The sequence below is a fragment of the Rana temporaria genome, chromosome 13 (assembly GCF_905171775.1).
Source record: "Rana temporaria chromosome 13, aRanTem1.1, whole genome shotgun sequence".
Classification (NCBI taxonomy): Eukaryota; Metazoa; Chordata; class Amphibia; order Anura; family Ranidae; genus Rana; species Rana temporaria.
The window spans coordinates 80,386,399-80,411,294 of NC_053501.1; the positions used below are offsets into that span (position 1 = coordinate 80,386,399).

Genomic DNA, 24,896 nt, shown 5'->3' on the forward strand with positions numbered 1-24,896 from the left:
CCGTAGATTTACGCATAGAATATGCAAATGAGCTAGATCCGCCGATTCAGAAACGTACGTGCGCCCGGCGCATTGATATACGTTGTTTACATAAGGCTTTTGTCGGCGTAAAGTTACCCCTGCTATATAAGGCATAGCCAATGTTAAGTATGGACGTCGGAGCAGCGTAGAATTTTACGTGGTTTACGTTGTTTGCGTAAGTCGTACGCGAATAGGGCTGTGCGTAAGTTACGTTCACGTCGAAAGCATTGACTATTTGCGACATGATTTTGAGCATGCGCACTGGGATACGTTCACGGACGGCGCATGCGCCGTTCGTTAGGAGCGTCAATTACGTGGGGTCACGAGTCATTTACATACAACACGCCCACTACCAGCCTACTTTGAATTACGCGGGCTTATGCCGGCCCATTTACACAATACACCGCCGTAACTTAGGGCGCAAGTTCTTTCTGAATACGGGACCTGCCTCACTAAGTTACGGCGGCGTAGTGTATCTGAGATACGCTACGCCCGCCTAAAGATAGGCGATTCTATCTGAATCTGGCCCATTATCTTGGAGTTCCTTTTCTATATTACAGCACCTGTGTCCCTGAAAACATTTTTAAGCAAGTTTCATCTTCCTATAACATTGTAATTTATACCCAAATGTACCATGACAGCTGGGTCCTCCCCAGCCCTGCCCAAAATTATGTCCATCAAACCCACAATGTGTCGAACGAGTGCCCAGTAAACAGCATAGTGTTCAGCGATGACAGTCTATAAGACAGCTTGCCCCATCTGTCCTTCTAATAATTGAGTCCCCTACTACCAGTATCTGTTTAAATTCACTTGTTCTCCTACCCTTACCCTTACTGGAGTAGTTGTTCCCCTGGCAGAAAGGGGAGGTATTCTGCTCCAGTAATGCCACTCCTGAGCAGTTTCTTTCCTCCTTAGCGCCCCCATGCACTTCTGACTCCTACCAATGATTCATGTTTGTCTCTGAACATTGTTACTCCCTCCTACTGATCATGTCTTTCTCTGTGCCCCAGTGCATTTCCAAACACACCTGCCAGCTTGGGCTGTACTACCTACTGACTTGTGATCCCTGTGCCTCAGTACTGTAAGAAACTCTTACCTGCTTATCAACCCTTATTTCCCATTAGCTGCCTGCTCAGATGAGTCCAAGAACCACAGCCTTGGAATCATGGGCAGCACATGCTCTATAGCTGTTCTACACTCCTGCTATTCCTGTGAGTTCAGTTTCCAGTGCTGTGCCAGATATTTATCTCTGTGCTTTCCTGTACCAGGTCAGCTGTAGCCTGCATGGGTGCACTCTCCAAGCACATCGCCATCCAGTATGCTGCATGGAGAGTCCACTGTCCCCAACCATACTTAAAAGTTCACTTTGTAGAAGAGTCTCAGGTATATTGTATGGGGGGGATCGGTTGTGCTCTGACCCATATCGTCATTTCCATCCATCCTAGCCCGTTCAGCACCTGCTGACGGGGCTCAATGTGAGCATTTTGGTCCCCCCATTCCTTCCCCCCCCGTCCCCCCCTCTTCCTTCCCCCCCCCCCCCCCTCTTCCCCCCCCCCCCCTTTTTTTTTTTTTTTTTTTCTCCCCCCCCCTCAGTTTTTGTCATGTTTGGGTTCTGTACACCGGTCTCTGTGTTTTCACCGGTCAATGTTGGTCACATATGTGGCCGGTTATTGTATATGTGTTTTGAAAACTTAATAAAAAATAATTTTACAAAAAAAAAAAAAAAGTTCACTTTGTGACCTTTGGCATTTTGAAACCGTGGGGTAGATTCAGCAAGCAATTACGCCTGCGTATCAATAGATACGCAGCGTAATTGCTAAGTAGCGCCGGCGTATCAACTTTCTGTATTCAGAAAGCTCGATACGCCGACTGTAGCCTAAGATACGACTGGCATAAGGCTCTTATGCTGTCGTATCCTAGGCTGCATTCTGCCGCTGGCCGCTAGGTGGCGTTCCCGTAGTTGTCAGCGTAGAGTATGCAAATTGCATACTCACGCCGATTCACAAACGTACGCGCGCCCGGCGGTCGTGTTTTACGTCGTTTGCGTTCGTCGCTTTCGTCGTAAGGCTGCTCCTGCTATTAGGAGGCGCAGCCAATGGTAAGTATAGACGTCGTTCCCGCGTCGCGATTTTCGAAATTTACGTTGTTTGCGTAAGTGGATCGTGAATGGCGCTGGATGTCATTTACGTTCACGTCGAAGCAAATGACGTCCTTGCGACGTCATTTACCGCAATGCACGTCGGGAAATTTTCCCGACGGAGCATGCGCAGTACGTTCGGCGCGGGAACGTGCCTAATTTAAATGACCCACGCTCCCTACGGGATCATTTAAATTACGCGCGCTTACGCCGGCCCCTTTTACGAAACGCCGCCGCAAATTACGGAGCAAATGCTTTGTGAATGAAGCGTAGCTCCAGTAATTTACGGAGGCGTAGCGTAAAAAACGGTACGCTGCGCCGCCGTAGCAGTGCGCGCCCCTAGCTGAATCTACCCCCGTATATTTACAACACTTCTGTTTGTGATATCTGTCCACTTCCCACTTCACCTTCGCTCCACAGTTACATAATAGGGGTAAAACTGCTACCCTATGTTTGTAAAACTGACAGTTAATACATCAGCGAAAGAAGAGTGAGGCTAGAGCAGGGACAGACAGGTGGAACGATTTAACTATAAACAAAACAATGAAGGCACACTGTTTCCACAAACTTTTGTCAAACGCATTATTGTTTTTGGCTAGACTTTTCTTCAGGTGAAATACGTTATAGATACAAGTACAAAGTATAAACCTGGAAATAGCATTGCAATTGCTGGAATACCCCTATGTGATCAAAATCAGTGAATTAATATAAAGCTTCCTCTCATTGCCTGAGCTGGAGATCGTGACAACATCAACCTGCCTCTCCACCTCAGCCAATCAGAGGAAGCTTTGTATTTCATAAATATTTATTTTATTCATGGGGCAGGGGGAAAGGGGATGGTTTTAACACTTCTGCCAGACTGCTCCAAATATCCCAATATAGTACAATAGAGAACAAAATGTACATATATGGTTAAAGCGAGTTTATAGGATGCCGAAAATATATATATGTTAAAAGCAGAGGATTGGTTGCACGCATTTGTAAGTACATGAGTAAGCTGCAGAGCCAGCGACAAGACTCTCTGCGATCTGCAGTCCTAACTAAACTTTTGAAGTCTCCTCAATGGAGGCATATAAAGACTGATGGGTAGATGGAGGACAGGTGACTAGGGGTGTGTCCCCGCCTCCACCTATGCTTGGTATTGTGGTGAAGAGCACTGGAAAAAAACGCATAATAGTATAAGGGTATCAGCAAAACGCATCTCCATCCCTATATGGTACAAAGAAAACTGGGGTTGGGACTTTAAATGAGGCGTATGAAAAACACACAGAAAACAAGGCCCCATTCTTCATCCTTCTTTACAGTCGCTGGCTTTAACGGCGTGGCTATTGAAAGCCAGGTGCTGAGGGACTGTGGCCTGTCGGATGCGGTTATTGCTGCCATGCTGAGAGCATGGAAGTCTTCCTCTAGGAAGATTTATCATCGTACTTGGAAGGCCTACATCTCTGTGTGAGGAGCTTAAGTGGCATCCGCGTGTATAGTTGGTCTCCAGGATTCTGCTGTTTTTACAGAGTGGTGTGGACCACAAACTTGCTTTAAGTACTATTAAGGGGCAGATTTCTGCCTTGGCCACCTTTTTTTTAACGGGCCTTGGCGGCGCACTCACTGGTGAGTACTTTTGTATAGGGGGTTCGACATGTGGCTCCCCTGGTGCGTCCACCTCTGCCTCAGTGGGACTTGAATTTGGTCATCTCGGTACTTCAGAAACTGCCGTTTGAGAACATTAGGGAGATTCTTTTATTGACTCTCTCTCAAAAGGTGACCTTTTTGGTGGCTATTACGTCTGTCAGACGGCTTTCTGAGCTGGCGGCCTTGTCTTGCAAGGCTCCTTATCTGATCCTCCACAAGGATAAGCGGTGCTACGCCTGCTGCCTTCTTTTCTTTCTAAGGTCGTTTCGGCTTTTCATCTCAATGAGGACATCGTACTTCCGTTTTTGTGCCCTCGACCGTCACATCAAAAAGAGTTTGCTTTACATTCCTTGGACATGGTCCGACCTCTGTGGGTGTACCTCTCTGCTACTTCCTCGTTCCGGAAGTCTGAATTTCTGTTTGTGTCGATGGCTGGTCCTAAGAAGGGTATGACGGTCTCATCAACCACCATCTCTAGGTGGATTAGACAGGTCGTAATACAGGCCTATGCCATACGTGGACGGACGCCTCCATTTCCTGTCACGGCCCATTCTACTCGGTCAATAGGTGCCTCCTGGGCTTTGCGACATCAGGCGTCTGTCTCCCAGGTGTGTTAGGCGACGACTTGGTCGTCCTGTTCACACTTTCACAAAATTCAAGGTTGACGTGAGTGCATCTTCGGATGCCTGCTTCGACCGCAAGGTTTTGCAGGCAGCCATCTAATGTTGCATCTCCTCTGTCGTGGAGCTCTGGTTATGTTTTTGGGGTGAAATTTGCTTTTGTTTGCTGTTCCCACCCCTCGTTTTTCTGACACTGCTTGGGGACGTGCCTATTGTCAAGATAATCTGCTGTGTCCATCCATGAACACACGAGAAAATAGGATTTTTGTACTCACCGTAAAATCCTTTTCTCTGTAGTTCATGGACGGACACAGCACCCACCCCTCCTTTTTATGTTTGTACTGCTTTTTGACGAACTGAAGCTGCTGTGTGCAGGGAGAGGGGTTGTACCTAGAGGGAACACCTCCTGGGCGGTCCTGTTTAGTTTAAGGTTGTATTAACACTTTTCTGCCTAATCCTCTCCTGTAAGTAGGGAAATACCCTATTGTCAAGATAATCTGCTGTGTCCGTCCATGAACTACAGAGAATTTTTTTTGACGGTGAGTACAAAAATCCTATTTTTGTATATTTCTCCTCTAGATCACAGGAGTGCAGTTTGTTCTGTGACCTAATTTCAGCTGACAGTGGGCTAAAGTCTGATGCCTGCTGATGTCACACAGCCTGTCCAGGTTTGGGAAAAATCAGTCAGTATCTGCCCAGAAGCCTGGAACAGCACCTGGCTCAACAGCCCAGTACCCCTGTGAGCACTGGAGGGGAGAACAAAGACCTGCTGACTGACAGTCACAGCCCTCTGCTCATAGCAGAGGGAGAGAACGGAGCAATTGCCTGTTCTCACTGAAGAGCCGGTGGAGGACAGATGCAGCATTGGATCGATGCTGCATCCACCTAGGTAAGTGTAAATGTTTATTTATTTATTTTTAAATCCAAAACCTCTTAAATAATTTTTAAAGCTGTATTAATCCCACAAGCAAAAATGTAATAAAATGCAGCTTACCAATCATTAGATGTGGCGGCTGCATTAGTGTTTTTTTTGCCCTTGTTTCACCGGGTGATCTGGCCAGTAACAGACCGAACCACCTGTATTAGGTAGGTTTCATCAGTAAACAACATGTAAAAAAAAAAAAAAAAAATTGCCGGCAATAAAAAAAAAAAAAAAAAAAAAAATGGCGTGTGTGGGTCTGTGTAGCTGCAGACTGGTCAGAGTGCCCATCATGACCTGTGTCCACAGCTAAAGCACCTACAATTGGCATGTGAACATCAGAACTGTACCACGGAGCAATGGAAGAAGGTGTCCTGGTTTGATAAATCACATTTTCTTTTTCATCATGTGAATTGCAGGGTGCATCTCTTACCTGAGGAAGGGATGGGACCAGGATGCACTATGGAAAGAAGGCAAGCCAGTGGAGGCAGGGTGATGCTTTGGGCAATTTTCTCCTTGGGTCCTGCTGCCATTCATGTGCATGTTACTTTGACACGTACCACCCACTATACCTAAACATTGTTGTGATCAAGTACACTCCTTCATTGAAACAATATTTCCTAATAACTGTGGCCTCTTTCAGCAGGATAATATGCACTGCTGTAGGATATATATGTAATTTTTGTTTCTTCAGTGTTGTAATGATTGATGACCTTAGTCACAGGCTGTGTATAATGTGCATGAAGGACATATACCGTATTTATCGGGGTATATCGCGCTCCCGCGTATAGCGCGCACCCCTAAAGTTGCCCCAATTCCTGTGGAAAAAAGATTTTTTTGTACTTACAGTTTTGGTGTCTTGCGCGGCGTCCATCGGCGGCCTCGTCGGGTCCGTCTGCGGCTTCGGGTGTCCTCTTCGTCGGGTCCGGCGTCCTTCTGCGGCGTCCTCGTGTCCTCCCCGCTTGCTTCCCGCGCCGAGTTTGAATACTGCGCCGACATATACCGAGCGCAGTACACTCGTGTATCGTCGGGCAGGCTCGGCAACTCTCGCACTGACGTCCTGTACGTCCAGGACGTCAGCGCGAGAGGAGCCGAGACTGGCCGACGATACACGAGTGTACTGCGCTCGGTATATGCCGGCGCAGTATTCAAACTCGGAGCGGGTATCGGCGTATACCGCGCACCCACGATTTTGCCCTGATTTTCAGGGCAAAAAAGTGTGCGGTATACACCGATAAATACGGTATATATACATGTATATAATCTAGTGATGACTATAATAACTTCAAAAACTTCAAAAAATCCCCCCTTCTGACAAGGCCATTTTTTGCTATATGGCACTGCGTTACTTTAACTGACAATTGCACGGCCGTGTGACGCCGTACCCAAATATTTTTGCACTATAAAAAAAAAAAATTTGGGGGGAAAAACTAAATTTTTTACTTAATGCTATAAAACAAATCCAATAAAAAATTTTTTTTACATAGTTATAAAAATTCCAATAAGCGTTTATTGATTGGTTTGCGCAAAAGTTATAGCATCAACAAACTATGGGATATATTTATGGAATAAAAAAAATTCACTTGTAATGGCGTCAATCAACGACTTAGAGCAGAACTACGATATTGCGGCAGACAAATTTGGACACTAACTGACACATTTTTTGGCATCAGTGACGTTATTACGTTGATCAGTGTTAAAAATATGCACTGTCACTGTACTAATGACACTGGCCGGAAAGGAGCGATCGGAGGCCGCATTGATGTGCCAAGGAGTGATCGGAACCTTTCGGTTAGATGACAGAACTGTGTCGGGAGCGTGCAGCACTTGTGCTCTTGACAGAGGTGTATAGGCAGCAATTCATGCAAATATGCGGCCCCGCTGTGCTAAGGACGAGGCCAAGGGGTTAAAAGGACACTACCATTTGCAGATCCATTTCAGATTCAACATTATTTAATAATACCGGAGACAACCAGTACTATACGCTGTTTTTCTCTTTAAACATGCTGAAGAATCATTGAACTAAGAGTGCTCATGAGCGCCCATGCAGTTCCTCAATGAACTTCATGTCATCTGTGGCAGTGGAAGATGGGACTTGTAGTTCATTCATTCACATATCTGTGTGAATGAATGACACGGCTGTGTAGGAGGAGTGCCGCACAGATGCTATTTTTAAATTGGGACATTGGGACAGTGTGAGAAAAGGATCCTCTGCTCGCTGTCGTAACAGGGGGATCAGAGGGTGCGGGGACTTTAAAAAAGTAACATGTTATACCTTATATATGGGTGTTAAATGTTACAAAAGATGTAATTTCCTTTAATAAAAGGTTGTTCCGAAAAAAAATAACATAATAAAAACTGTGATCAATACTTTTTTTAGAAAAATAGGGTGGTTTTTATTTTGTATTCTTTCGCAGCCTTGCTTTACACTATATTATAAATTATAAAACACGATAACAGCCAATTGTCAGCTAACATGGTGCAGCATCCTAACATTACTTCAATTTATTAAAATGAACTCTCTTCAGAATTGGCAATATAAATTAATAAAAAAATAAATACATTAAGGAATAACTTTTATAAAGTGGTGCTCAACTAAGGTCAGGACTTCAAATTTGTTGAGGTTGCAGTCAGTGTTAACTTCTTTTTGCAGTTTTTTTTTTACTACATTCTTCATACAATTGCAGGTCAGCACATGTCTGTTTATGACTGTACCTTGCTATATTGCTAAATATGCCCTTATTGTTTAAAAACATGGATAATGTTTATGTATTAATGCAGTTCTGCATGCTGAATTCATTAGAAATAGAGCTGAATCAATTTACAGTACTGAAAGGCTTTGCCATTTAAAGATGTTATCAGATGACTTTTTATCAGTTATGAAGCTTCAGTGATGTAAATTGCTGTCTGTTCCCACTAAATCCCCTTCATCTTTTGCACCACAGCTGGTACACGATCAGGAGACTTGTTCAGTAATTATTTAAGTAGACTACTGGTTTAACCCAGGGTTCTAGTCCTGGGGAAAAACAAGTGTGGGCTCTCACCCAAGATCCCCCCCCCCCCAATCTCAAAAATAAAAAGTGTGTGTGTGTGTGTGTGTGTGTGTGTGTGTGTGTATATATATATATATATATATATATATATATATATATATATATATATATATATATATATATATATATATATATACTCCTTTTTTAACAATAAAGTGCAACATTTATTAAGTGCCAGTTTTACAAGGACATCTCCAAAATTCACATGCATTAAACAAATATAGAAAATAAATAACAAAAATAATTTAACCTGTATGCTATACTAACAAAAAAACACCACAATGTGTGGAAATGGTTCCCTCGCAGGGAATTGCTAAAACCAGTTGCAATGACTGGGGGTTCCTTCTGCACTATGTCTCTATGCAGGATCTTTCTAAGGCCTGGGTGCCCCTTCTGCACTATGTTTCTATGCAGGCTCCAATATGTGGGCCCCTCCTGCCCCAAGGGATCCGCACACATGTGTTGGTCTGTGCAGAGGAGTGAGGTTGGGAGTGCCCCTCTCCTCAGGGCCCCTCTCCTCAGGGCCCCTTACTCCTCAGTGCCCATCAAATGCATTCTCATCATTGCGGTCTCAACAGTGCCTATCAATGCGGCCTCACCAGTGCCCATCAATGCAGCTTGACCAGTGCCCAGCAATGCAGCCTTATCAATGCCCCCATCAGAGAGCAGGTGACCCCATCACAGTGTCCTCAGAGAGCAGCTATCCCCATCAGAGTGTTCCAATCGGAGTTCCCCCAAAAGAGTGCCCCCCATCAGAGAGCAGGTGTCCAGATCAGAGTGACCTCATAAACGTGTCCACATCAGAGTGTTCCCATCAGAGTGTCCCCATCAGAGTTGTGAGCCAGCATAAAGTAAAAATGTGTACCTGGATATGTCGTTGCAGGCAGGGTGCAGGTGCGGCGCTTGAAGAAGGAGCGTGCTGCAGGGGGTAGGAGCTGGGCAGAGAAACTTGCTGAAGAGGGGGGGAGTACAGGTGATGTCATTGGCTGCCTGGACAACGGTGGTCCTAGCAGCCAATAACAGTATTGCAGCAGGGATCTAGGGCTGCAAATTGGCGGGCGCGGTCCAGCATTTAATTAAGGCTGCTGAGCCTGTATAGTATAGCATCTGCTGGAGAAGGGAACACAAGAAAGGGCGTGGCGGGATGACACCCCCTCCCAATGTGTGCCACCAGGGGCAGACCACCCCAGTTGGCACGGATGTTTTCCACTTCCCGCACACCCAACCTGCCTTCCGGCCACAGCTCACATACTTTCTGCAGGATACATCCGAACAGTTTTTCATCTTTGATAGGTGTTGGTGAAACTGTACATATCATCACAAATACTTGTATACAGGTGAATTATAATTTGTTTTTTTAAGGTAAATTGGGCTTTCATTTTGTGGCAGACAGTAATGGATATCTCCCAATTTTATTTATCAAAGGAAAACTGGCACAAAATAGTAAAAAAAAATAACATAATTTTTAAAATGTTGCCCTAAACTTCTTGCTATTACCATAACCTACAACCAGACAACAACTCAAAATAAATTATTCTGTTCCTCACGATTGCAGCAATACCACATGCGTATGCTGTTTGATGTTTATACGCAGTAGGGCCCAAAAACAGTAAAACAGTGCTTATTTTATTTTTTTTGAACACTTTTTTGTTTTGTTTACAATGTTCTCCTCTAGCCAGAGGCTATCAAAGTGATCAGGTGATCAGGAACTCCCATTTCCTGATCATTAGTACAAGATCCAGAGCTGTCACTTACTCTGTGCTGGGAGCACACTGGGCAGTGCATTCTCAGCACAAACACAGTGGCCCATATATACAGCCCCACAAAACAATATCCACTTTCATGAGGCTGCATATACCATATTTATATGCTCTTTACAAAGGCGTTAAAAGCATAGTGAAAAATACAATTCAAATACTTAATGACCCTACCTGGGATAAGTCATATATAGCGTTACTAAACTATAGTTGACTGGTCCCATGTAGTGTTGTAAAAAAAATATATAGTCCATTCCAGGCCTGGACTGGGACAAAAAATAGGCCCCGGCATTTTGGATTGAGCAGCCCATGACATGTTAACCGGCCCTTGCCCCACTCTCCACCCTGACGGAACCCAGCAGAGGTGTGTAAGGGGAGGTGGAACTAGGAGGAAAGACCTTGGGGGTCGGAAAGCACAGGGAAGAACCTTGAGAACATGGGGTGGGGCGAGATGAGGAAGTGAGGCAGAGAACGCAGGGAGGAAGAGGAGAGCACAGGGGGCGGCGGAGAGCATGGGGGGGATGTGGGAAGGACAGGGGGTGGCAGAGAGCATGGGGGGATGTGGAGAGCACAGGGGGTGGCGGAGAGCATAAGGGGATGTGGAGAGCACAGGGGGGTGGCGGAAAACATAAGGGGATGTGGAGAGCATGGGGGGGTGGAGAGCACAGGGGGTGGCAGAGAGCATGGGGGGATGTGGAGAGCATAGCTGCATATAGAACAATTATTCTCTCAATCTTCCTCCTGCAGTCTCGGAATGTCTGCTTCTCTACCTCTCGCAGGCATTCCAAGATTGTTCTATATGCATTATGCAGCCGCCCCCACTGATAATCCTATCCAGGTTACAGGGGGGGCTGTACTCAAGATTTCTGTCATCCGGCAGCTCCAAGGTGTCTGCTCTAGCTCCTCCTCCTTTCTTAGCCACGCCCCCCGGCACTGACGGCTGACCTATATGGGCGGCCGTAGGTGTCTCATCTAGCTTCTCCCCCTTCATGTTTCCATCCCCCCGGCGCCAATGGCTGAGCTTAGCTGGCAGCCGGGGTGAGGCTAGATGAGCAGCGCGGGCTCAAAGAGCAGTCCTGTTGCGTTGGGCTATTTGCCAGCACACCATGGAACGACGAAAATAGCGTCCAAGCTGATGATTTATTGCATGATCACAACACAAAGAGAGTGCAACGTTTTGGAGCCACGCAGGGCCCCTTCGTCAGGCATGTGATAAATGTGGGGTTACAGTATGCAAAATTTAAAACACATAAGAGAACCAAACTCCTCCCACCCCCAGACAGGTATGACCTCACAAAGCCCATCAGAAAACTGCTCAAAATACTTAAAAGCATTGGTATACTGTCCCAAATAGCACAGAACCTATGTCAAAGAAGAGGTTGTGTAAAAAAAGGTTGTATAAAAGAGACATATTGAACATCCCTTTACTGTACCTTTAGACCCCTTTCACACTGAAGCGTTTTTACAGTGTTTTAGCGTTAAAAATAGCGCTATTAAAACGCTCATAAAATGCTCTCCATGCATCTCAATGGACCCTTTCACACTGAGACCTGCGAGCAGCATCTTTGGAGCAGCTTCATTGTGAACCACGCAGCTGTATCGCAGCAGCGGTGTCATGGCAACCAGAGATGCTCCTTTGCCGAGACACCACAATGGGGAAAACATGTGACGTCCGCAGTGCGGGGAAGCTGTGTGTGCTATAGCGGGTCCGTGCTTGCACATTGCAGAGCGGTGGGTGGCAACAGGAGAAGCTGCCTTGGGGCCGTCAACCCCCCAGGGCGGACTGAAACCAATCAGGGCATGAGCAGAGAGAGTGAAAAAACGTGAGTGAGAGTGAGGAGAAAAGAAGGACCAACGAGTGAAAAAATTAAACAACCAAAAATAGAGGTAGAAGAGGGGGAAAGGGAGAGAAAAGAAGCGAAGAAAATAGGAGAAAAGAAGGGAAAGCAGGAAATGAAAAGAAGTATGAAGAAAAGAAGCGATTCAGTTCGCATGCGCCGCGCTTTATAAGTTTTTCATTCATTCATGAAATAAAGAGTGGATAAAATAGGACAAGTAAGAAAAGGAAAAAAGGGAAAAATAGGAAAGAAGCATGGGGGAAGAAAGGGGGAGGGGGGAAAGGAAGAGAGAGTCATAAACCTAGATGTTTTTTTTTTTTTTTTTTTTTAAAGGAGAAAAACGCAGGTGACGTAGTCACAGTAATTGAAGTAATCCCAATTAAAGTTGCCATGGATTTGTCATCAGAACAATGCCAAAAAGATGGAATAAAAATGGTAAAGAAAAAGGAAAAAATAGATTAAGATAAAAATAAATATAAATAATAATAAAAATAAATCGAAATAAAAATAGAAACAAGTATAAAAATAAATAAAATTGAAATAAAAAAAAAATAAAAAAAAAAATTAAAGTACGATCATCATTCAAGTCAGGAACACAGATCAATTATCTCTCATTCAGGAAGCATGTGAATGATAGGTTGGCTTTGAGTCCTCCAGAGTGTACCGTGCCCAGGGTGTGGATCCAATTAGCTTCACGTTGTAACAGTTGTCGGTTACGGTCACCGCCTCTAATGGGTTGTTGAACATGTTCAATGACCATTCCTCTTAGTTCATGGGTTTGATGTCTGTGTTTGAAGAAATGTACGGCCACTGGTTTATTGTGGTCAATTTGCGCATCCTCGTCTGCCAGGGCGAGTCTAATATCGCTTCTATGTTTTTGAAACCTCCTTTTAAAAGGGCCGGTTGTTTTGCCGACATAGGTGAGTGCACATGGGCATTTAAGGATATAAACGCAGTAGTTGGTATTTCAGTTTAGGTACTCTCTGATGCGATAGCGATTGCCCCTATGTGGGTGCGAAACAATTTCTCTGCATATAAGAGAATTACACACATTGCAATTGTGACATCTGTAGCAGCTGGTCTTGGTATGCTTTTAGCATATTTATGTCTAGGATCAGCTTGTACGAGAAAGTCGCGAAGTGTCTTGTTGCGTCTATGTGCCATTAGAGGCGCTGTTTTGAGTTCAAATGCCAATGTGTTGTGAGCTTGTAGAATGTGCAGATTTTTGGTCATGGCCTGTTTGATGTGGTCGCACTCGTGGTTAAATGTGTGAATGAACAATGGTGGGATCCAAAGGCCCGGAGGGCTTGGTACGGGTAGTCTTAATCCTGGTTAGTGCCTGGTCAAGGACTTCAGCAGGGTACCCCCTTTCCTTAAATTTTTCATACATCTTGTTAAGCTGCTGTAGTTTGTCATCTTCATCGGAACAGATTCGTGACACTCATAAATTGAGATATTGTCAGACTATTCAAAAGATGTTTGGGATGTGCACTTTGATAGTGCAAGAGTGTGTTTCTGTCAGTGGGTTTTGTAAAAAGAGATGTGACCAGAGAGCCTTGACAATTAGTAATCATTACATCCAATAATGAAATGTTGCATGGTGAGATCTCTGGTGAAAACACGACCCCTGTAAAGATACTTTTCAAGAAATCCACAAAGTCTAAGAATCGATCATCCTCGTCAGTCCAGATCAGAAAAATGTTGTCTATATCCCTAAACCAACATTTGATATGTTTGGTAAAGGCATCAGATGAAAAGATGTAACGTTCCTCAAGTAAGCCAACAAAAAGGTTGGCAAACGACGGGGCCGCTGAGCTCCCCATGGCTGTACCGTGAATCTTTGCGTACTTGGTGCCCTCAAATGTGAAATAGTTATTGGAGAGTACAAAATCAAGGCATTCAATGATGAACTCTTTGGGTATTGATGTTTCTTCATCGGTCAGAAAATGTCTAACAGCCTCCAGTCCAGCATCATTGGGTATGCATGTGTACAGTGACCCTATATCCATAGTTGCAAGCTTCCATCCATCACCAAAGTCTGAGAATGTTTTAAGTTTCTCCAAAAAATATTTTGTATGTCTTATGTAGGCTGGCAACTCTTTTACCAGAGGTTGTAAGAGATGGTCTAAAAGTTGGACCAGGGGTTGGGTGTATTATGTGCCAGATACAATACATAAACCTAAGTGTTTGTACCTTTGTGAATTTTGGGTAGGCCATAAATGACTGGACAGTGGGGGTGTTAATTGCTTTAAAATTCAGCATTATTGTCAGACTGCCAGCTGTTAAGGCTCCCAAGGTTAATCAAGGAATTCAATGCGTTCCTACTACTTGGTACGGGGTTCTGTCTAAGTACGACATAACTTGCTTTATCAGACAACATGGCGGTCATACCCTCCTTGTAGTCCGCATAGTTCATGACTACTACGGCACTGCCTTTGTCGGCGGGTTTGATAATAATGCTTTTATCCTCCTTAAGTGTTTTTAGCGCGGCAAACTCGTCAGGGCTTAGGTTGGTGTGCTTTTTTTTTTTTGGATGCATTGTTAAGCACATCATGTTTGGTTGTGCGTATAAAGCTATCAATGGAGTTGAAGTGTCCTGGAGGAAAAAATTTGCTTTTAAGTTTAAAGGGTGTCGCTGTTCTGGCAGGCACTGTTTTGGGTGTTGTGTGGAAGTATTGCTTGATTTTAAGTGTTCTTTCGAATTCAAACATATCGACCTCATAGTCAAAGTGCTGAAATCTAGCAGTAGGGCAAAAAGAAAGGCCCTTAGATTATAGTTGTAACTCACCAGTCACCATGGTTCTAGAAGACAGGTTGATCACCGGGCACGCCTTGTGCCCTGGCGGGTGCTGCGTCGCGGCAGACTGTTGTGGTTTCTTGCTACCCCTCCTGGATCTTCGTCTTCTCTTAGAACCGGAAAATGGGGACCCTGAGATCCACTCGTCGGGGCTTCAGAGCCTCCTGGTTTACCGGAATCGCTATTGGTTGATGGATTTTCTGTGGGACGATCGCTATCAGATGTCGCAAAACGATCGTTTCTAAAGGGTCTTCCGGGGGGTCGTGTGAAGAGTCTACGTCTTAGCCGGCACGTCCACACAGTGATTGTGGACACGTGTCGGCACTTAAAAGGTGTACAGTAAAGGGATGTTCAATATGCCTCTTTTACACAACCTTTTTTACACAACCTATTCTTTGACATAGGTTCTGTGCTATTTGGGACAGTATACTAATGCTTTTAAGTATTTTGAGCAGTTTTCTGATGGGCTTTGTGAGGTCATACCTGTCTGGGGGTGGGAGGAGTTTGGTTCTCTTGTGTGTTTTTTTTTCTTTTTCTGTCTTTTTGATTAGTTGATGGCTCTTTACATTTTGCACACTGTAACCCCACATTTATCACATGCCTGACCAAGGGGCCCTGCGTGGCTCCGAAACGTTGCACTTTTTGTGTTGTGATCATGCAATAAATCATCCGCTTGGACGCTATTTTCGTTGTTCCATGGTGTACTAGCAAATATCTTAACTGTAACTTGCACCAGTATCCAGCTGGTTGTGGCTACAGCACCCGAAGCCAAGAGCTTATCCAGCAAAGTGTGCGATGGGAATATGAAGTATGACTGTTGCCTTGGGCCCCGCGAGGACTTGCAGCCTGGCGACCGCAGCCCACCAGGCAAGTGCACAGTTTGCCCTATGGCCAATTTGGGCCTGGTCCATTCTCAAGCAGTGCAGTGGGAAGAATTTTTAAACCAAAGTTGGATACGCTATTAATCCCCAGTAGCTTAATAGTAAAACTATAGAACTAGACTTCAATAACTTAGTGGGATACATATTGATAAAGCAGAACTGTACCCAATAAAATGTAACCCAAGCCAGAAATGGAAACACTGTACCTGTAGTTCAGTGACAAACCAGAAATACAGCCACATGATGGTGTTTGTGTGGCCACCTGTGGTTGTGTGTTCGGTTTTGCCCTCAGCAACCTATCCTGTTTGGGTTCAGAGCTTTAGTGTATCAGTACAGTTAGCTGTCTCTGATGTTATGGGGGACTCAGTGTCCTTGATCTGTATCTGATGGTCACAGAGGAAGCAAGAGGAGTCTAACAGATGGCTTTATGAAGAAAACTTGTCATAACAGGTTTTAAGATATCTTTCCACACTTTTGCAACTGTCTACTAAATGTTATTACTATAGTCATACCTGCCACACTCCACTGCCGCACATATTGCCTACTGGCATATTTTCTGCATTTCTCTCCTGCACAGACTTTTTGCCCTAAAACCCTCTGCACTCCTCTCCTATACATTCTGCTTACTATCTTGCCCTAAGTACTCCCCGCCTGATGCCTGCTAAAACACATCCCTAGCATTGTATAATATTCTAAACCTTGTCCGCTCTAGAAATGGCACACTGAAAAACCAACGCACTAAGAAAATGTCAGTTGCTTTGTTCTTGAAATGTTTTTATATGACATTTGTGTCTGAAGAGATATCTACGAGCACAGGGGAGGATGAAATTAGCATGTAAGAGAACATGAAAAAGCCTGCCAAATGTCATCAGAACTGAAAATCGTGAAGACCTTCTAAATCAGCATCTACATCAACCTAATTAGTCTATGTTAACGTGGGCAATATGTGCAGACGTAGAGTGCATGGAGTATAATAGTTGAAAACAGGAGAAGGGTGCATATTTATTTATTTTTTTAATGGAGCCTAAAATTCAGAGTGTTCCCACTTTTATATGTCCATGAAATATAATAAAGATGCAGAAATTAATGATTTTCTAGCATCCTGGCTATTTGTCATGCCATTTTGTCTGCTTGACTGGTCCTCTCAGAGTCTGTTACTCAGACTCCAGTATGCTCATTCATTGACTTAAACCTCGTACACACGGTTCGATTGTTGGCAGGGAATTGCTTTTGACAATTGTCGTCCAATTTTCCACCAACAAATGTTGGATGACAGGCTAGTAAATTTTCGGCGGACAATGGTTTGACATCTGATTTTTGTATGGCAAGTACACAAATCCATCACAAAAGTCGAATGTACAAGCACGCATGCTCGGAATCGATGCTCACCAAATTAGCAGAAGGGGCTCAAAGGGTGGCACTCAAGAGCTAAAATTCATTGTGGCACAGCAATTGTGTAACATTAGTATGCAAGACAAAATCTTGGCACACGCCCCTTTGACAAAAATCAGACGTTTAGTTGGCCAACAATCGTACCGCGTGTACAAGGCTTAAGTCTTCCTTTTGACAATTGCTCACTGTTGCTTAGCCCAGACTACATTTGATACCGCCTCCTGACTGTTGCAGGCCAAACAGGTCTAAACATGGACATGTGTCCCCCACAACTGCTGCTGCAAGAGCAATGATTTGTCAGACTGCAGGCTCTTTGTTTTGAAGGGAAGCACCTCTGTCCTTAGATACCTAATTTGGGCTACCCATTCTACGGTATCGGGCACCCTTTTCCTGGCAAACCTGTCTCTCCCAGTTTAACTTACCATTTTTTTTTTTTTTTAACAGGAATGTTTTTATTGATACAAAAGGAAGCATTTGAGACAGGACAATGCAGAGTTTTAGATTAACAGCTTAACAGAACTGTGGTACAGCAAAATGCAGTATTTCAGGAAGTACAATACATTATGATTACTAACTTAGGTACAGATTATGACACTGGAATGAGACCCAGCCGGGTCTAGGTCGGGAGGCCGGATAAAATGAAGATTGCTCATGTGTAGTGCAGGGTAAGAAGCATTTTCCCCCCGAGGCGGGGGGGGGGCGAGGTGTAAGTCTCTATAGTGGTACAGAGGAGAGAGCTCGTGGTAGTCTTTCCTTGTGGATCAATGGCATTTAGCGATTCGTGACCCCGGGGTCTCCGTCCAAGGGCAGGGCACTTTCAGCATGTAGGGGGTAGTGCGTGGGGTTAGGCCCAGCAATAAGGCCAGGCATTCGGTCATGTAGGGCGTCACAGGTCTAAGGGTGTCATCAGCCACACTACCGCACAGAGGTTGACCCAGCCGCGCCACCCACGAACCCCAGACCTTGTCAAATTTCTGGGGGCATTTCCGCCCCATGTATGTTAGCTTGAAGAGAGGTAACACGGAGTCTACCAGAGCAAGCCACTGAGCCACCGTTGGGGGGGCCGTTAGTCTCCACTGGCGCAAAAGTGCCTTCCTGGCGTAGAAGCTAAGGTAAAACAGTTGTAGACCAGCGTGCGTAGACTGTGTGACCCCTTCCGTGATACCCAGGAGAAGAACCTTAGGGTCCAGTGGCACTCGGAGGCCAGTGGCGGCAGCAATTTTGCCCGCCACCTCCTCCCAGTAACCCCGGATCACCGGGCAATCCCACACCACATGATAAAACGTTCCCGTCTCTCCCTGGCATTTCGGACACTGGTCCGATTGGGTGTGGAATATCCGGGCAAGCCGCTGGGGGGTGTAGTAGGCCCTATGTAAAAATTTCAGCTGGATGAATCTATCTCTAGCAGATATGACTGTTGGAATATAATGTGTCAGCGCAGTCTCCCAGTCATCATCCGAGAGATCCGGGATGTCTACTCTCCAGACTCTGAGAAGGGGGGACTCCCCTCCTGGGTCTTCACACGTGAGTCGGAGGTAGGTGGATGAGACTATCCTGTCAATCCCCCGGGAGATAAGGAACCTCTCTATCCTATGTGGTTCTACCAAAGTTGTCCTGGAGAACTGTGCCTGGGCCGCGTGTCTCAGTTGCAGATATCTGAACAACATCCGTGACGGAAGTCCGAATGCCACTCGTAGCTCCGGAAATGAGAGCAGCGTTCCAGCAGGCATGATATGTTGAATTTTAATTATTCCATATCCGGCCCAGACGCTGGGGTCTGGGATAGATCTGAAAAGCGAGAGCCTCGGGTTGCCCCAAAGGGGAGCATGGGGCGAGATGGAGTCAGGGGCCGCCATAGCGGCCGTAACTTCATCCCACACCTGGACTGTGGTGCGCATTGGGAGGGTAACCTGTGGAGAGGCCCTGGGCCCCCTATAGACCAGATTTGTGAGGGCGGCGTATGAGCCCAAGGCAGCAGCTTCAAGATTCACAGCGGGATTGGACCTAGTCTGTTTAAACCACCAGCGCACGGTGACCAGCACCGCCGCCCAGTAATATTTTTTAAAAGAGGGCAAGGCCAATCCCCCTGAAGACAGGGGGAGTTGGAGCTTACGCAAGGCTATTCTAGGGACCTTCCCCCCCCAGACAAATGAGGAGACCACGCTGTCCAATTTACGAAAGAAGGAGGCAGGGATAGGGACCGGGGTATGTCGGAAGATGTAAAGTAACTTGGGGAGAAATACCATCTTGAGTAGGTTCACCCTTCCCACTGGGGTCAGAGGAAGAGTCCTCCAGGCCTGGCACTTCACAATTAGGGCCTGTAGAACCGGGTATAGATTGTCAGTGAGGTAGTGGTCCAAGGAATTACTGATCTCCACGCCAAGGTAGCGGAACTTAGACACCCTACTCAATGGCGTCAAGTCCGCCGTGGGGGGGTTGAGGGAAGACAAGCGGAATAGACTAGATTTCCCCCAATTAATTCGGATCCCGGAAAACCCACCGAACCTGTCAATAATTTCAAGGGCTGCCACAAGGGACCGGGAATCGTCGCCAAGATATAGAAGGGTGTCGTCAGCATAGAGCGACACCCTTTCAATCAACGGGCCTACCTCCAGACCCCTCACCTCGTGCGTCGAACGGAGCATAATAGCCATAGGTTCGATGGCCAGGGCGAAGAGTCCTGGAGACAGTGGGCTTAACTTACCATTTTTAACCACTTTCGGACCAACCGCCGCAGGAATACATCGCTAATTTGAAGAGCAATACCGTTGTTATGGTAGCAGATAGATAACATAACACCAGTAACCTCTTCTTCAGCGGGCAGTCCTTTTTCAGATAAAAGTCAAAACATGCAACCTGTGGAGATTTTAAGGGTAAGAGTTTGTCGCCATTCCACGAGCATGCACAACTTTGAAGTGTGACATGTTTGGTATCAATGTACTCAGAATAACATTATCTTTGATAACATATAATGTTTGGGGGTTCTACATAATTTTCTAACAAAAAAAATGTTTTTAACTTGTAAACACCAAATCTCAAAGAGAGGCTTGATCCTTAAGTGGCTAAACTGACAACCAGTGCTTCTGCCACTTGCATCCGGAGCATGTCTTTTAATGTGCCTTTGCCTGGTTTTAGGCTGCGATAAGCAAGTATACTTCCCAGAAAAAATATGTGCATTTCTTACTTTAAAAAAAAAAAAGAAAAAATGAATTTATCCAAAGCCTATCAGCCCACACAACTGCTAATATACAACATTTTGTACGGCAAATCAGGCAAATTTCTTGGCCCTAACCAAGTGAGAATGTTCCTGGCACAACCTGCAAGTCTCCAGAATCAGCACCTATTTATTCAGTCTTGTGCATGTTGGCACTGCTAATACCTCTTTGTTTTACAACACAGAATCCTTGACCTAGTTTTTAGCTGCTTTTTAATAATTTCTTTCAATTTGTGTCTTATGTGGGTTGACTGCTGCCATAGTGAGTGTGCCCTTTTTACATTGTAATTTGCTTCTCTTGACATGATGTACTTTAGTTAGGACCAAGGTCTTCAATTAGATTATACCAATAAATCACAAAATATCTGTGCATAGAAAGTTTTCTGTGTGTGTTATTTTATTTGTTTTAAATAAAGTAAAGTTTGAGCATGTCAGCAAAACTGGACACAAATTCTGCAAGTGCTGGGTGACCGCATTTAGCTAAAAGGACAGAAGTTGAGTAATGTTTTTTTGTTATGCTAACATCTCTAAACGATGGCAGTTAGAGCTGGTTCACACAGGGGCAACACGACTTCGTGCGAAACTTTGCAAGGCGACCTCAGCGCGACTTGCGCGACAGTTGCTTCAGTTAAGACAGGGGATCCGACTTGGAGGCGACTTCCATTGAAATCAATGGGTACAAGTCGGATTGAAGTAGTACAGGAAGCTTTTCTGAAGTCGGAGCGACTTCAGTAGTGTACATTAAGATGGCTTTTATTCACTTCAAGGTAAATTTGACATGTCGCACGACTTGGGGCGGCTTCAAGTCGGATCCCAAGTCGCCCCTGTGTGAACCGGCACTAACTGTCTATTGGACAACAAAGGTACAAAGAAATCCCTAGTAAGGAACACAGTGTCTATTTGTGTTATTATCTTATTACAATTCTTACTGTATACATTTCTTGGGCAGTATATGAATTTTATACAAAGTATAAGAATGGAATAAATATAAGACCCCATAAATCTTTGTTATAGAGAAGCACAATATTGATGACCTCAAAGAGACACAACTGGAATGTGATCCAGCCAGGCCTTTTTTTCATCAGGAACGCAGGGAAACGTAGTTTCGGCACATCCAAAACTGAATGTATGTAATGAAAAGAGGTGCTGGGGTGTGCTGGAGAGTCTATTGATGCTGGCTGCTGGGGGACATATTGTTGCTGGAGGAGATCTATTTTTGCGAAGGAAGGGGATTTGTTGTAGCTGGGGAGTTCTTCTGTTACTCGTGGGGGATCTATTGATGCTGGGGGGGGGGGTCAGTCATTGCTGGAAGGTATGTACTGCTGAGGGAAGGGGTCTTTGTTGCTGGCTGCTGGAGGGTCTATTGATGCTGGCTACTGGGAAATCTATTGTTGCTGGAGGGGATCTATTTTTTCAGGGGGTTCTATTGTTGCTCGGAGGTAGGTAGGGGGTGGAGTCAAGGGTGGCTTGGAGGCTTGGAAGAGAGTTCCTGGACCTATTCTCTGAGAAAAAAAAGCCCTGGATCTAGCTGAGCAACTATATTTGAGTTCTCGCATGTTTTAAAATTGGAATTTCTAAAAGTGACTAAAAACTTCTTGTAATTTCCAAGCATATTGTGACTTGGATGAAAGAGAGCTGGGTGCACACCGCTCAAAGCCATCTGTAAGGATCTGATGAGCAGTCCAAGAAATTCAGTGGAGACAAATAAGTAAATTCAAAAGAATTTGATAGTCCATAAAATCAAGAGTGGATGTGTAAGCACGTTTGTGTGAAACGTGTCCACTGAGCACTTTTTTGGATTGATGTTTGTCATGTTCTCTTGTTATTGTTACTTGCCTTGCTGAACAGAACAATTTTTGATCCATCAGTGGCCAGCTTAAAGAGGAGATTTTCCTCACCTTGAAGAGATTTATTTTTGTGTTTCTATAAGGCAGAAAGTAAAGGTTAATTTACCCAATGAGAAGCAGTAGAGGGCAAAAAAAAAAAAAAAACGGCTTTCCTAAATTAAGAAGGAAAGAAGAAAGTTTTGGCTTTAGATATATTTTACTGTGCACACCATTGCCTGCTGTTAGTTTTTAAAGGGCAGCAAGAGCAAAAGGAATAAGACCAAGCATGACTGTTATAAAGCAAAAACGATCAGGGCTCATGTGTCACAAGCTGAAGAAATAATTTTTCTGTCTATTACATTATTTTGAAGCAATGAAAAAATTCCTTCTTTTGGGTTTGCAAAGCAACAGCGGTATAAATAACTTCTGCGCTAATAAGCCATTTGTTGTAATATGACTGCCAAAACAAACTGTATGCAGTCACTTAAATGCAAGAATAATAAGAATTGTTGGCACATTCATAGGAAACTAATATCTGGTGTGATTTACGCTTCTGTTCAGCTAAAACCTCAGTAAGTAGAGACTTTATTATATATTTTCATAACAATGGCATTTTTTTTTAATCACATTATCTAATTCAAGTATATACAGAATAACTATTTTTTCTAATGCTCAAATAGAAAATAGTTTTATATTTTTCAAATGTTCATTCAAAGTATTTTTTTTTCTAAAGGTCATAGTGCCGTTGATATCACCAAGGTAGCAAGAAGACACCGCATGTCTCCGTTTCCACTAACATCCATGGATAAAGCCTTTATTACTGTCCTGGAAATGACTCCAGTTCTTGGGACTGAAATCATAAATTACAGAGGTAAGTTACTCTTAGTTGCATTACACTGTCTTCTGCCAACAAACACAAACATGTTATAAGATTTAGGATAATGACAGAGACTACTCTGGGAATTTAGTTTATTCTGTTTTAAGAAAGCAGCTGTAAAGTGAACTTTGCTTTTATTGTCTCACCTTCTATTTCTTTTTGTATTGTGAGACCTCATTTATCCAGTTGTTATATAATTAAAACTTCCTAAGCTGGCAATAGATGAATTGAAATTCATCCAGTTCAGCAGGGACCAGCCAAATGTTGATCCATCTATGGTCATTCCTATTGTTCCCGAGAAGTCAATCTAATGATGGTCTTCTTTTGAACTGGCTTATTAGGAAACATTTATTCAATCGGCACTGCAGGCAACTGGCTGCAGCACTGATCTATGTATTCTGACAGTGGGGGAGTCCCCCTGTCAGAAAACAGTAACACGGCAGGAAGGATGCCTCCATCCACCTTGCTTGTGTGGATGGGGGCATCCTCCCTGCTGTGTTAGTTTTCTGACAGCGAGCCTCTGGCAATCAAAAAAACTGATTCATATTGGTCAAACTTAAGCCACACACGATCAGATTATTGGACAAATTATCGTCAATTTTTAGTTGGATGCTAGTCTCAAATCGAAAGTGAAGAGGGTACTCACCATCAGAAAATTTTCTGACGACAGAATTCAACGTCAGAAGTTACGTAATGTGTTGAATTGTTTTATATGTGTTCTTTCATTTCTGAGCATGCCTAGTCTTGCTCTTCAGATTTTTTTGGGGCAGTAAACCATTCTAATGAAAAAAAAAATGGACGTTGTGGTTACATCAGACAAAAATTTTGGAGCCTGCAGATCCAGTCTTTGTCTGACGAAACTTCGTAATCGGCTGTCAAAAGCAACATACTAACGATCAGAAAATCGGCAGATCGTTCATCGGACGAAATTTAACTTCAGATTTTCTGACCGTGTTTTGTAGCGATGAGCAAGTTGGTAGGAATTTGGGTAGCATTGAAAATACCCAAAACCTTGAAAGGCATATCCTTGAAAGGACGGAAACCTTTTCTGGAAATTAAGGTCAGCTATCAGAAGAGGTTTTCAAAGTCATAAAAACAAACAAAGAATAAAGTAAATCCTTGCTGTCCGGCGCTAAACTAAACAGTAGACTTCTCTCTATACAATGTGGGGCTGGTCCCCATCACCCAAAAAATATGTGGAAAATCAAACCTTTTTAAATCCAAACAGAGCTTTTCTCTCTGATTCCCTTCTGAGTCTCAAGCCATAGCACTGCTGTGCTCTGTTTCTGCTCATTTAAAGTCCACCTGAGCGTGGACTCAAGTGGACCACAATACCCAGCCCGGAACCAAGCCTGCCACGGAGGCTGTAAAAAACCAATGCCGTATTCCGGTTCAGTCTCTTACAATAGAACAAATGTGAGGTGAAATATATCGATTAGCCATGACCTCACCTTGCATACCGTTACATATCCTCCCCCTCTGCTAAAGCCCCTGCAGCTGAGCAATTGTCCCAAGCATTCAGTGCATGCGGGAGAGGGTATCTGCATTGATTTGGAGCTTGCCTGGCCTATGCTCGACTGTAAACTTAAAGGGCTGTAAAGCCAGGAACCATCTTGTCACCCGGCAAATTTTTCATCCTGTTGTCATAAAATCCACTTTAGGGGAGCATGGTCGGTGACCAGCTTAAATGACCTCCACAACAAGTAATAATTCAGGGAGTCTAAGGCCCATTTAATAGCAAAACCCTTTTTTCCGACGATGGCATAATTTTTTTCGTGCTTATTCAGTTTCTGGCTCAGGTATAAAACTGGGTGCTCCTCACCATCTCTATTCTGGGATAGTACAGCCCCTAGGCCCACCTCAGTAGTGTCCGTTTGTACCACAAATCTCTTTGTGAGGTCCAGGGTCACTAGCACCAATAGTGCACAAAGGACC

General features: G+C 44.3%; 1 protein-coding gene across 20 annotated transcripts in view; it reads left to right on the plus strand.

The window, feature by feature from the left end:
• The window catches only part of GPHN (gephyrin), a 780,484-nt gene that overhangs the window by 669,624 nt on the left and 85,964 nt on the right, over window positions 1-24,896 (plus strand). For all 20 annotated transcript variants that reach the window (XM_040333276.1, XM_040333279.1, XM_040333277.1 and 17 more), the window contains one exon: window positions 22,818-22,955. In XM_040333276.1, the coding sequence (XP_040189210.1) occupies window positions 22,818-22,955 (138 nt within the window). The remainder of the gene's footprint in view (window positions 1-22,817; window positions 22,956-24,896) is intronic.